The sequence below is a fragment of the Ascaphus truei genome, chromosome 7, assembly GCF_040206685.1.
Source record: "Ascaphus truei isolate aAscTru1 chromosome 7, aAscTru1.hap1, whole genome shotgun sequence".
Lineage (NCBI taxonomy): Eukaryota > Metazoa > Chordata > Amphibia > Anura > Ascaphidae > Ascaphus > Ascaphus truei.
Genome location: NC_134489.1, coordinates 75152293 through 75167133, shown reverse-complemented (window position 1 = coordinate 75167133; position 14841 = coordinate 75152293). Strand labels below are relative to the sequence as shown.

General features: G+C 37.8%; 1 protein-coding gene across 2 annotated transcripts in view; it reads left to right on the top strand.

Annotated features, from left to right (window-relative positions):
* Positions 1 to 14841, top strand: part of HAT1 (histone acetyltransferase 1) — a 44343-nt gene that overhangs the window by 26298 nt on the left and 3204 nt on the right. For both annotated transcript variants that reach the window (XM_075609077.1, XM_075609076.1), the window contains exons 5-10: positions 665 to 844; positions 1328 to 1449; positions 1957 to 2061; positions 2917 to 3023; positions 10089 to 10240; positions 11285 to 11401. In XM_075609077.1, the coding sequence (XP_075465192.1) occupies positions 665 to 844; positions 1328 to 1449; positions 1957 to 2061; positions 2917 to 3023; positions 10089 to 10240; positions 11285 to 11401 (783 nt within the window). The remainder of the gene's footprint in view (positions 1 to 664; positions 845 to 1327; positions 1450 to 1956; positions 2062 to 2916; positions 3024 to 10088; positions 10241 to 11284; positions 11402 to 14841) is intronic.

The window sequence follows — 14841 nt, the reverse complement described above, 5'->3', positions numbered from 1 at the left end:
GGTTGCAATGGTAACCTCCCTGTCCTCCGAGGTTGGGGATTAAGAAAACAATGACTTTTAGCACTGCATTTTGTTTTAAACCAAGAGCAGAACATGCTAAAGGGGCAAGATGCTAGTATTTATAGGACTTCAACTTAATGGCGGCTTGTATATGTTGGTTGAAAGAGCTATTCACGTATGTTTTGACATTACTTTTTTTATGAACCGACAGCTCTTCTGTACAGAAGTAACTTAAGGCCACTTGGAGATATGCAAACAACTCACAAATTGCGCAGATTTTGCTGTTTTATTTGCTCAAACTGGCTAACGTTACACCCCCAAAAATGTGCAAACAGTAAAACTGAATGTGCAAGTCACATAAACCATTATTTTGCCATTTGCTTGAAATTTTTTTTTTTTTTGGGGACACTTATGAAATTCTGCAAATTTCTAAAAATTTGAGTAGCATCTTTCAGGATATTCGCAAACACATGAAGGTTTTGCAAAACTGTGAAGTTGAAATATCAACAGCATGTGTAACAACACTATAATAAAAATACAATTTGCAAACAATGACCAACAAACAAGTGGATCTTGAAGACTGATAAAACATTAAAAATATATATATATTTTAAATGCAGTCATAAGTGTTGGTCAAATATTTCTCTGTCCCTTTATTTTGTAGGCAGATGACGTTGAAAGCAAAATTCGAGAAATTATCCCTTCTGGGTTTTGTTGTGGTTCAGATGACTTCATTTCTTTGCTGGAAAAGGAAGTAAATTTTAAGCCTTTTGGAACAATAGTTCACACTTACACCATCCATAATGAAGAAGCAGGTGAAGAACTTACATATCAGATCTGCAAGGTAAAAAGAAACTGTCAAAAGAAAAATGTGGTACTTTATATTTTACAGATTTAATTTATAGTGTCAATCAAAAATGTAATGCAGAATTTCTTTGTACAAGGTTTGAGAAAATGCTTCTATATACTGATGCTCATGTGCAGCCTGATGGCTCAACTTTCCAAGTACACATGCAGTGTTTTTTTTTTTTGGTAAGGTGACCTATAGTAAATTACCTATTTAATGCATAAATGCATACAAGTGATATTGCCCAATTTTTAAGTTGGCTTTGAATCGCCATTCCTTTTTTTTGAGTGCAATGGTTCTGTTGACCTTTTTTGTTCGTAATAAAGCATATAAATAAACCCTACTTGTACTTGAGTTAATGCTTTTTGTCCCAAGCACATTAAACTTTTGGCCTGATGGACTTATTCCCAGCCTAAAGAGCCAGTCAGATGTCTGCACCTGAGTGAAGTCCCACCTGACTTTACATGACATTTTCCCTAGGTTGATATGACCTGTCCAGGCTTTCGAGAATACCATGAAAGGCTCCAGACCTTCTTGATGTGGCTTATTGAAACCGCTAGCTTTATTGACGTGGATGACGATCGATGGGACTACTTTCTGGTGTAAGTACAGTTCTAAAGCAACATTTAAGCCTTCCTCCTCCAACAAAGCTAGAGTTTTAATTGTGGGTCGCCAATTAAACAGCAACAGTATAATGATATTTTTTTTTCCCAGGCAAGACAAACTATTGTTTATCAGGCTCAGTTTTCCTTCATTATGTTTCGGGAGACCTTCATAATAGTGCTGAATTAAATGCTGTTGTCCATTGGAGCGCTGAATGTAGGCTTAAACAGTAAAATGAGCTTTGCCTGTGTTTCCTTTTACTTGCCACCCATTCATCTTCACAATAGGCAAGTGCACTGAAGTGATGCAAAGAGGTCTGATTTATCCAAGTTGCTGTGCACCAATTAAGTGAATTGTACATTCAGAATATAGCAGGTGTACCCATTGGGCCCTCACAGAGTAGCTTGCTGACACTGGAAATTCACTCGGAGAATGGAAAAAGAAAATGGACACTGCATGGGAGCGCGCCTGTAATTGACCCGCTTGGCTTTCTGTTTTATCTGCAGATTTGAGAAGTATAATAAGGATGGAGCTACGCTCTTCGCGACCGTAGGCTACATGACAGTCTATAATTACTATGTGTACCCAGACAAAACCCGGCCACGTGTAAGGTAATTGGCAGTGTAACACGTGCCTTTTCTTTTATCCCAGAAGTGAGTCTCACTGAAGTTCCCAGTACTAGCTATAATTGTGTTTGAGCTTGTTGAAGAAAAAGAAAAAAAAAACAATTAATTAGTGCAGTACTACAATTTGTTTTGGCAGAGCTATGATTGTAACATTTTATTTTGAAAAATGTGTGTAATTTTCTTGGGTTTTTAACAAAAAAAAAGCTTGTGTATTTTAGAAACAGATCAGCTACAGTTTCTTTGATCACGTTAAACAGGGGGCACACAACGTGTAATGGAAATACATATTAGCAAATCATTGTAAACACACTGCATAAAATAAAATAAAAAATAGCAAATTTGCCTTCAAGAAACGTCTAAAAAAATAAATAAAAATTTGCATCACCGTGTATGTAATTAAATAATGTAGTACCCAGCTACAATTAAATGTGTGACAGAGACTTATTGGTTTTCTGTGGGTTTCTTGCTAGCCAGACCCAGAGCACTCGCCCTCTTTTGAGACTATGGATGTGTATTTTTGCCCATGCTATAAGTTGGATCTCCTGAGATACCGTAATAAAAAGAATTGGGTTTAGTCATGCTGTGCAATACATAGAAAAACAGTAAAGGCACAATAATCCTTGGGCCCCAAAGAACATGCAGCCTAATTTAGAGGAGATTAAGTGAATCACAAAGTCCCATATACATCTCAACTTTGGAATGCCACGTCAGTGGCCAGGGAATAGAACCCTAGTTATGGGGAGGGGAGAAGGACAAGCGTTTTTAAAGAAACCAAAAATTTGACAACAATGCTTGACACTTATTTTTATTATGGTGATATTGTATTTCTTTCCTTTGCAGCCAGATGCTGATTTTGCCCCCATTTCAAGGTGAAGGTCACGGAGCCCAGCTTCTGGAAACCGTTCATCGATATTACATTTCTTCTTCCAATGTTTTGGACATTACAGGTATGGTAGATTGTTATTTACAAACTGATCCGGGCAACATGCTTCTTGCGGGGTCATGGCAAGCTCAACATTTTATAGCGTCTTGTCCAATACCCAATACCCAATACCCTTTTATCCGAGGTTCCTAAAAGAATTATTAGCTGAAGGTGGCCCGGCATCTTTTCTTGTTTAAAGGAGCAATCCCATGCAATATCCTACATATGTGTTTTTTTTTTAAACAAATCAGTTTTGTAGTGTTGGATAGTATTTACCAAATAGTTTTTTCTTTTTAATTCAATTCTTAATGCCATTTTTAATTTTTTTTTTTAATTTAATGGGCATCTTTTGATTTCTATAGCAGGTTTTAACACACGTCCCCAACAGTGCAAGGTCTTTGCAACACTTTCCTGTTTGTGATCCTTTGTTGCCAATATTCCTAGCAGTTTGCGCTGCAAACGGTAACAATAGATTGTTACTTTTAGTAATTTAAGAATAGATTGTAGCTGCTGAGTTACACTAACTGAAGAATTGATTGGCAGCCATTTGGTGTACTGTACCCTGGGAAGCAGTATCTTTGCTGATTTGATCACGGGAGAATGAGCTGATCGGCATCTTGGGTCATTGGTTTTCAGCAAAAGTAATTAAAGGCTGCATATATTTAAAAAAAAAAAAAAAAACTACTTTTTTTTTTTTTATGTTGCGCTTGGATTGCATATAAGTGGGCAAGGCCCTTTTATCTATGGAGCGATGAACTGTCTACAGTAGTTACTGCTCGAGCTGTGGTTGAACATCTTTTCTGGTGAACCGGCAACATTGTTGGAGAGAGAAACTTGTTCTAAACACAATTGTTATTTAATGATATCGGAGAGGATTGGATAGTTAGGCTTCTGAGTGTCCTGTTCCTTTTTTTAATTTATTTCATGTTTTCCGAGACACTATTCCTTCGATAACATTAAACTCAATACATTTTAAATTCAATAAAAACATAACTGAGCATAGTGACTTGATCTATGCAACATAGGAAGCTGCTATTTATTAATAATTTATATAAATTTAAAAAATAAATAGAATAATTTTGGATCTCAAAGATAAATCTGTTACGGTGGGGTGTTCTTTCAATAACAGAGGGCATATAATAAAAGTATAAAAATATATATGTATATATATTTGACATGTATCTATAACTATCTAAAGTATTACTAAAATCAAAGAAAACCGGAACACTTTAAAATCTGTCTAATGCACTTAACTTCTTATGTCAACTGGTTTCAAGGTGGTCAGTATTTCTGATGTGCTTTTCTAGTTTAGTTGTCTTTGAAAGCTTGCATGGTAACCTCTTCTCGGGCTGTGGTGAATAGAGTACTCTATTATATGGAAGTGCTGCTACCCATCGAACAGTTTAATGTAATTAGAGGGTCTTTGAAGAGTTGTAAGGACTTATTTTGGAAAGAGATTGAACTTTAGTGCCGTGTATTGAGCACATTGCAGCTACATGCTCACAGACAATAGTCTTTGTTTCTGCTTCAGAATGAAGTCTGAAACTACGGTTACAATTTCTGCTGCTGTAGTGTTTATTGATACTCCTTACCATTATACCGTACAATGTTATATTATGTATTCCTTTGGAGGAAGAAAGTATTGAGGGAGCTGTATTCCATAAGTAACTTTAAAATGTGATTGTGTATGGAGCTTTTAAATATATTGATGTATAAGCTAGATCTATATATTAAAGCCATTTCATTCTTCTTGGAGCGATACTTACGTAGCGTTTTTTATGCAGTAGCACTCCTGCTTGAAAGGGCATGAGCTATTGACAACTTTTAAAATGGTCACCCTTTCCTCCCCTAGTGATAGGAAAGTAGAGTGTGATTACATGCCTATTTTATTATCTCGAATAAGAGTTGCAAAGAAGAAAAAAAAAATAAAGATATGGGAGATTATTTTTGAGCAGCAGTCGGCACAGACTCTTTTTTTTTTAACCTAAATCTGGGACTCCCTCGGAGACTATCCCCTAACCTCCGGGGAAAAGACATGGCCACTGGGGTCAGCTTTGCTTGGCAGTCAATAGACAGCTGCAGCGTCATCGGGAGACGTGCTATTGCTGTCATATCTTTGTGCCTAACGCTGTCACACACACATTTTTCAGGGACCAATCGGCTCTGTTGGACACCCGGTTCAGAAATGCCTGTTTCTTATCTACACGCACAAAGTATTAGACGAACTGAAATGTTATTGCAGCTTCAAGCCTATTTATTACATCTTTTTGTGTGTGTGACATCTCTCACTGTAAGTATTCACCCGGCAGATTCTCTGTATCTCTTACCAAAGACCCCAGCATTGCAGTAGCTTCCAGAAAGCTCCCAGAAAGATAAGCGGCCAGTATTCTTTTCCTGTCTGTTTGAAATGTATCTGTCAGTTAATCGGAAAAGCCTGTTTTAAGCAAATAAATGTTTTTAATGTTTTCCACATTACAATTGACTTTATTACTCGATGACTATGCCTTTCTTTGAAGTTTTGTAATGTCTTCTGTATTAGATGGGCTTCAGCTTTGCACATTTCTCTGGAGAGTTTGCACACTCTTGTGAACAGCAAAGATCAAATCTACATCCCCTCTGCTTGTAAACATATATTTCTTGGAGTGCCGACACACTGCAAGTGTGTGTGTGTGCGTGCGTGCGTGCGTCCGTCCGTCCGTCCGTCCGTCCGTCCGTCCGTCTCATTTTCTCACTCACTCTCATCGCTTCCTGACAGATTATTCTCCAGAGTTATGATCTCCAGAGGGAGAACACCTGATCTGGGATTGGTCTTCCTTGTATAGGACCAATTTACCTTTGCGTTCCTGATTTAGGTAAAGGCTTAAGTGAGGACCATATTGAACTACATTGTATCATAAGCTTGTATACATGAGCATTAAAAGTTTGCTTTTATTTTTATTGTCTCCAACTCCCATAAACACTAGGAGCTTGAACCAAAGCATGTTGTCTGCTACTCTGACAGTTAATAGCATTCAATTAAATGTATTTCCCTTCCACAGAGCATAAAGTATAGTCTTAGTGGTGTCAACAAACATACCCAGAACATCTATAAAGTACAGACACCTACAAAATATCATGGCAGCTTATTTAATGTCTGAGTATTCATATTTTGCACTTTAGAAAGATAATGAATGCGTTGATTCTACTTATGCTACAAAAGCACACTTTTTCTGGTATTGCATGTTATACTTATTGTTCTGAGCAAACAGCAGTGCAGTGTGTGTGTGTGTGTGTGTGTGTGTGTGTGTGTGTATATATATATATATATATATATATATATATATATATATATATACACACACACGTACACGTGTGTGTGTGTGTGTGTGTGTGTGTGTGTGTGTGTGTGTGTACACTAGGAAGTAAAAATGATGCACAGGAAAGCTTTCTTTCCTGCACCTGCAGGTCGTTTCCCCTCTTCCCTCCTCCCCTACTCGTCTTGTTTTTTAAAACATTTGTATCCCTTGCACAATCGTCAGGCTTGTGAAACCCTTCCCCTTCTCTTTGTGCACGGATCAGTTTGAATGTCTCTTTGTGGCAGAGTGCCCCCCTATACTTTATCAAGTGGGCAGTGCCCGCATTTTAAGCATCTTTGCGCGCCAGCCTAAAATGCAGGGAGCAAAAGGCATAAAAGGAGACGCCTTGCGATTCCATTTGCTTTGTTGGGAAGGTAGTACCTTTGAAACGATTCACATGCATGAGTTATTTCTATACACGGTTTAATTGTCACATAAGAGTTTATTACATGTTTGAATGTTTAACAGAGGCGATTAGATACTTTGAGAGAGGAAGGCTTCAAATATTTAGTTTTAGGTCTACATGACATTTTTTTCCCACAAAGAATATAGTTGTAATCCCCCCTGTGACAGGTTTGTCAAACTATTTATGAAAAATAGTAGGCACTCTTTATTTTAATCATTGCTCCCAGCGTGAGACATGAATGAACAGAACAAAGCATACGTAGCATTTAAAGCTGCATTTACATTTATTTTTTTAAATGCAGAAGTTCCTTACGTTTTACAGCAATGCAATTATCTAAGCCGCCAATATATCTGTTCTCCCGTGATCGATGGGTGAAGATCCTGCTTCCCAGGGCACACAATATGGCTGCCTATTTCTTAAGAGGAAGGTGTATGGCTTCCTAAACAGTTGCTATAGTAACTCAAGGAAGCTTAATACATTAAAATAATCAAAAAGGGCATAGGGAATGAGAAAATGCAATAAGTTCTCTAATGCTACACACCTTCTTTATTAAGAAAACACATTGGATTTTGAATGGAATGCTGCTTTAAAGGCAACATCAACAGAAAAAAAAAGTATATTATATATCTGTATTGTAAATAGTGTTTTACGGCCTGTACCGTTATGCCCCTTTCTTCCGACAGGGACTTGCAAGTATATTGGAGTTAAAATAAAATGCAGCCTGAGCACTGTGAGCTCTGTCACCGGATATGTTCAAAGTGCTATTTTTTTCTCTCTGTTGAAATCTGTTCACCACATGTTGTAGGGCTGTATCTCGAAAGCAGTATAATTGTTTTCATGTTGGCTGAAGGTCCTTGAATCACATTATTCCTCCAAATGCATTTACAATTTATTTTTATTTTTTTAAAGGTGCTATCCCACTTAGAATCGTACATTGCACTTGCAATAAAGTGAAAGCCTTTTCAACTATTCTATCTATCACACAAAACCACACAACACACAAATACCCAGTAAGCTCATATTTAAGCTCCAAAAACTACCCACAAAAAAATAATAATAATAAAAAAAAAAATATATATATATATATATAATATATATACCAGACATGGAGTGCTACTGGGCATGGCAATATATAATACAAACAAACACAAACAGAGCCCAGTGCTACATCCAATGGATGTTTGTATTATTCTATCTATCATCATCTTGAGAGGCCAACATATTCGTTTGTGTACAGTATATCTCTACACGCACTGGCATTGCCATAGTACAATAAGTTACAGTAAATGTCGTTCCTTATTGATAAACCACTATTTTATTTTTATTTATTTTTTCACTTTATGGTTGTGGACTTGTTTATAAAGCTTTCAACCTATTGTTATATTTTTAATCTGCAATAAACCAAGCAAGACTAATCATTTTTATATATTTTAAGATATTTAGTTTTTTGGCTGCAGTGAGTTCAGGTCCATAACAGCCCCCATGCATAAATCTTTCAAAAATATAAACTATCTGAACATTCCACATAAAATAAAAACCTGTTTTCATTTATCAAAATGTAAAATTTGCCCCAGCTAGTGGGGCTGCATAGAATGGAGGGGGGCCTGAAATAAAATGTTTTAAGAGGACTTCAACATTCATTATAACAGTTACCACATTGCTATTACCCCAAGTATAAACCCCTCAAAAGATTTAGATGTGGAGATGAGCGCAGTGGTGGTGATTATCATAAACACTCTAATTTTACAGCTGGACTGCACGTTGGTTTATTTTTATAAACTGGTCTTTGATTTCAATGTAATAATGAATTAAAAGTTATGTGATGTACTGGATCTTCCATACATGTAATAACCATAAGATAACCTGCTATATAGTTCCCTATACTCTGGCCTTGTGCCTTTATAATAAACATGGAAAGTAAGCTTACCATTCTTTACTTCTATTTCTCTAATATGCTTTGCCCATTAAGGGTTAAAGGAAGATGTGTAATCCTGCGGTTTTTGGTTTTGGAGATGATAGAAATATAATGTTATATTAAGATATAGCATTAGGATTGCCACAGCCTTTTCTCTTTCAGTGGGATACTGCTATATACAATATTAATCTCACGGTAACTGGTAGTTGTCACTGTGCTGTTCAGGGTAAAGGTCCCACTGCCATGGTTGTTTTTTTTTTTTTTTTCCCCTCCTAAAATGCCAGATGGTGACAGAGCAGGTGGAACTGCTGCTCTAAACTCGAAGGAACTATTACATTGACATGGATTTTAAAATTCCCACAGAAAGTGCCAGGGAATATTCTTCACCCATCCGGTGCTGTAGTTTTGTAATTGTGAGAACGCCTTAATATTTTTTAAACCTTTTTTTTGCAAAACGAATCATTCTGAATTATACATGATGTATGTTTAGCATTTATCTGCCCTAGAGCACAATGATGCATTTCATAGAATGAGTGCTTGTGGTGCTGGAGGGATTTACACGTTGTACTGAAACTCTAGCCTGTGTGTTGAACTCCAAGCCCTCTCCTTCCGGTTAGCAATACGCATACTTTTTTCCCTTTCCCTATAGGCACTGAAGAATCACCACATCACCCGCACATGTAAAACAAACTGAGAAAAATATTTTGCATATTTGCAGAATTTTTTTTACACTTAACCATTTCTTCACCACCTGAGTGGGTTCCAACAAATGTTTAGTAAAATCTGATTAGGTCATTAATAGTAAATAGCAATGACCAACAACGTTAAGTGCAATTTGTCAGCAACATGCTGTAGTGTAAGGAACTGCTCCATCCAAACATGTTCTGAAAGGTAAAAAAAAAATAGACCTCATAAAGAGCTTAATGTATCTGTATATACCAGGGGTGACCAACTCCAGTCCTTAAGGGCCACCAACAGGTTTGGATTTCAGGATATCCCTGTCTTCGACTGAGCCACCTGGGTGGCCCTTGAGGACTGGCGTTGGCCACCTTTGGTATACGGTATACCAATATTTTGGTTCTTCACAGGTCAATCAATGTTACTAGAGCCAACCAAGCTACTTTATGGCATTTAGCCATTTACACTCATGTGGTGTGGTTTTTGTTTTCTAGTCCAGTTCACCATACATATATAACTGTGTCCTTTTTCTACCATTGTGAAATCCTTCTGCAGCTGTTATTAAAAAAGGGTGTTACTGCTAAAGGTCCGTAAATGCATTCTTGAACCATCATTTGCTAAACGTTTACCTCACATGGAAGTTAAAATGGCTGCTGATATTCACTGCATAGGTTTGCATATATTTGCTTAAAATGTTAAATACGCCACTCTAAGAAGGAAAATAAATTGTGAGCTTTTTTTTATTTTGCCCATCAGCTGAAGATCCATCTGAAAACTATGTCCGACTAAGAGACTTTGTCCTTGTGAAGCTCTGCCAAAGTTTGCCATGTTTTTCTCCTGAGACACTTCTCAATGGTTTCAGTCACGAGATGGGGACAGAGGCTCAACAGAAACTAAAGATAAATAAGGTATTTTAACTTTATGATTGACTAGTAGCTCTTTTTTTATCTTTTACTTTAGGAGATTACTGTTTGACGTGAAGATTTTTTTTTTCCTGCAGTGCAGACACTGTCCCACATGGTTCTCTGGTTTTCAATGGAATTTGGTTCCCTTTCCTAGAAATGCTGACAAATCGTGGGAAAGATGTGCACTTTAGCATTGTACCTTTTTAATGCAGTTTGCAATAGGACCTCTTTGTATGTGATTTTTCTTACTTGGTTGAAATTTTCAGAATGTAATAGTAATAGAATTCTATTGTCGGTTCTCTGCTCCCATTGGTTGAAACGGTTAGTTCCTCAGGGCTATGTGGCTTCTTATTTACTGAGTTTACTATGTGTGCAAATCTGAGTTGTACATACAGTAGTTCCGAAGAATTACAGCTGAAAATTACCAATCTAAAACATGTATTTCTTCACATGCTAAAAGTCTATGTAGCATGGGCTTTGTATGTGTGCAGTACAGTGCACTGCATTATGAACATCGATCCAATTGAATTTACAGTGGATCATTAACACCACAGAAAAAGAACCGTGCCACAGGTGATGGCTATAAATATTCTGTGGTCTGCATTCACATATCTGAATCCCACGCTCATGGCTGGCAAAGCATGAAAGTATATGGCGACTAAACATCTAAAAGGTGTGTTTTTTCATAGGTTAAATTCTATTTACTTAATATATTCTAGTTTTATAAATCTTGTGCCATCATTACTTGCCGGGTAAGTTACAAATCTGACAAAATCACCTTTTCCCTATGAAAGGCGACTTAAAATGCAATGCAGACAAACAATTGTTTGGCAAATGTTGTTGTTTTTAGTTTTTTTTTTTTTTTTTAAGTCTGTCCTCCATTCTCACCCAGGAACAGGAGGTTCAGATGCCATGCGAGTGTGAAGTTCTACTTTTTAAGATCGTATGCATTACTAATACTTACAGCATAGGTTGGGACCACTGCGGTAGAGTAATCATACAGCCAGTTGTAAAATGTATCAATCTAAACTTCTGTATTGTTACCAGCAACACTCAAGACGAGTTTACGAAATCCTTCGGCTACGTGCAACAGACATGAGTGACTCTGAAAAATCCAAGGCCTACAGACTGGATATCAAAAAGAGACTTATTGGCCCTTACAAGGTACTGTTATGACTCCAGTACTTATTGTATCAAGTTGTCTATTTGCTGTGCTAAATCATGCAAACTGATTTACTTGCGCTGCTACCATTCACTTGAATTGCAATAACACAAGTAAACTGCTTGCACAGCTTGGTATATCTGACTGAAAATATTCTGCATTGCTCCTATTTCTTTCATATAGTACTTTAAAATTAGTTTTTTTTGCCAAGTGTATCTTGACAGTCTTATGATACATGGACCCACCCAACATAACATACAAGACAAAATTTGTAAATGCTAAAACTTTGTTTCCAAATTATTTAGCTTCTGCAATTTCATTTTGTTAATATTGTTATATTTGGATAGAAATTGAACGCAGAGGTGTTGGCAAACGAGACACAAAATATGATGAGAGGTAAGAGGAAATCCAGGATAGAGCGCTGTTACGGATAACAGTATAGAGACTCAAGTAGAACAGGGTGGTCCACAGTATCAAAGGCTGCAGAGGTAGAAAAATACTTGAAAAACAATATTATACTAAAAGCATGTAATTTCTACAAGAAATCTATTTAACCTACTTTCTCTACAAGGAGCCAAATGCAATATGAGCTTTGTATTGTATGCACTGTAAGACCGAATGCACGTTAAAAACACCTACAAAACACGTAATCCTGGCCTAACTGCCCCCTTCTACATTACTGTTGGCAGCACTATGATACACCCAGTATCACAAGCATGCTGCCATGGGGTCACATTTGACTCCTCCCTCGCATTCACAATGGAGCTAAAACCTTACGTTTTTTTTCCTCCGTAACATTGCAAAGCTATGCCCTTTCCTCTGTCGCTCTACTGCTAAAACTCGAATGCTGCGATTATAGTGGCGGTGCACGTGGCCACGACGCTGTGCGCCGCCAGGACAAATGAATGTAGAGCAATGAAGGTCACGTGCGATTTTTGAAAATACAGTTGGATTTTTTCTTGCAGCGCGATGGCTGAGTCACGTGAGAAGTTCAGCCAATGAGGGCGAACCGCTCACGTGATGTCACGACCACATCCTCCGTCGCCTCCCGATCGCCTCCAACCTAGCTCATGTTTTGCGCACGACGTCACGGGCTCGGTCGCGTGTGCACTATAATCACGGCCTAATGCAGGCCCTCATTCTCTTCCAGCTCAACTATTGTAACCTTCTACTATCCAGCTTTCCTGCCTCTCACCTGTTTACCCTACTATCTAAACTAAACGTTGCTGTTAGAATCACTTTACTCTCTCCTAAATATGTCTCGGCGTCTCTTCGGCTGAAATCCCTCTCCTGGCTCTATATTAAATTCCAGATTACTTACAAAATTCTCCTCTCAAGGCTATACACTGTTCTGGCCCTCGTTACATCTCAGCCCTAATTCCTCACTATACACCTGCCCGACTCTTTCAGCTCAAGGATGCTTTCTGTCTAACCCTTTTGTATGTAAGGCCCCCTACTTCCTAAACCTCACTCACTGTCCCACACCTCTGGTATGCCCTTCCCCCTAAATATCCCACAGACGCTCTCTCCTCTCCCCCCTCCCCCCCAGCCCACCTCTTTTTAGAACCTTTCTTAAAACACACTTCTTTAACTAAGCATATGGGTAGCTCCGCTGGCTGATACTATACATCTCATAAGCACTGACCGTGACCCCTTGCAGACACACTTACCAGAACACCCTCCTTCTGTCTCTTAAGTTCTCCCCACTTACAACTTGGATTGTAAACTCTATGGGGCAGGGACTTCTTTTCCTATTTTATGTCTGAGGCGCTTATTCCCATTGAGTTATAATACTGTCCGATATATTACTGCTGTGAAATGCTATGTACATTGATGGCGCTATATAAATAAAGATAGACATACATACCTAAGTATAAAGTACAGAAGAATAGTGGGACCCCCTGGTAATACCAATTCTGACAACCAAGGACTTAAAAATTTGCACCAGACGTACAGTTGTAAGAAGATACACCGAACCCTTGTCTGAAAATTGTGTGTGTTACGTGGTTTTCTTAGAAATTGAAAATACATGAACAGTTTCAGTTTTTTTGGGGTTTATGGTATTGTAGTTATTAATTTCCTTTAACAAATTGTCGTTTTTTAAATGTCTTGTTTAAAAAATTTTTTTGTATTTCTCGTATACTACAGAAGAGCATATTCGATGCAAGTTGTGAACTTTATAGTTACTCATGAGACACTGGTTTATTCAGTAATTCAGTATTCATGTCAATAGCGGTGTTTGGACGATCGCACGCACTTGTTCGCTTATAAACTTATTGAATAAGCTCCTATAGCGTATAGCGTATAGCGTAAAGCACTTTAGAAACATCCACGGTATCTTCAAGTGTACACAAAAAAAAAATATATATATGTTTCTTGAGGGTGGGGGGGGGGGGGGAAGTGATCTTAGAAATGTAGCCACTACAAACGTATTTTGGATCTTCCCCTCCCCCCATGTTGTCCTTAACATGTTCAAGGAATGACCTGGGGGGGGGGGGGGAGGCAACTTTAATGACAAGCATGTAGCGCTTAGGTAATTTTTAATGCCACATGGAAATGATTTGGCCCAGCTATTTTCTGCTCTTTATGTTAAGTGCAAATAACAGCATCCAGGCATGTATCATGAATAAGAAACTTGTAGGTGCCTCTCTTTTGGGAGTGAGATAGTACAGGGCATAGATCACCAACAAAACCATAATGGAAGAAAGTGACGAGTATGGGCTATTTGTCCGATTGCAAAAGGATGCAGTTTTCCAACCCAATTCTTTATAAACACAGTCTGATAGTACGCCTATATTGGGTATATCAAAAATGTATTTTACATATTTCCATGTAAATCCAGCACATCATCTTGGTTAATTCCTCTAATCTCAAATAGATCTGAAGCACACTGCAGTGAAATTGGTTGCACACCTCTAGTAATAGAGATTATGGCAGCATTTAATCACGCCTTCAAAAAGTCACAATGACACCCATCTAGCCAACTAGGGCCTGGATTCTCCAATCCCTGTTAAATCAGGGCATATAATTGACATTATCGACGTTATGTTGCCTGAAGCGACGCCTTGTTCATTAATGAAATTGTATGCAAAACGAATAGCTATAACCGCTCACATTAGCAGAGGGTTGGCATATTTTCAGAATAACGATGCGTTATCTTCAAATATTGTGAGGTCATTTAAGTCTTGGAGTTATTTCCATCCAGACCCTGAAATAATTTTTTTTGCTGAAGATTAGGGGAAATAACGTTGCATAATTTCTCATATCTAACTCTGACATTACTCCCATGCGGACACTGAAATAGGGATTTTGTGTGTGGGGTGAACATCATTTAGGCTGTAATGAGCTCATTTGCATATAATTTAGGCTGGAATGGACTCATTTGCCTATCATTTAGAATAATGGAAGTTATAAATATCGCCATGCTTTTTTTATGGAAGTT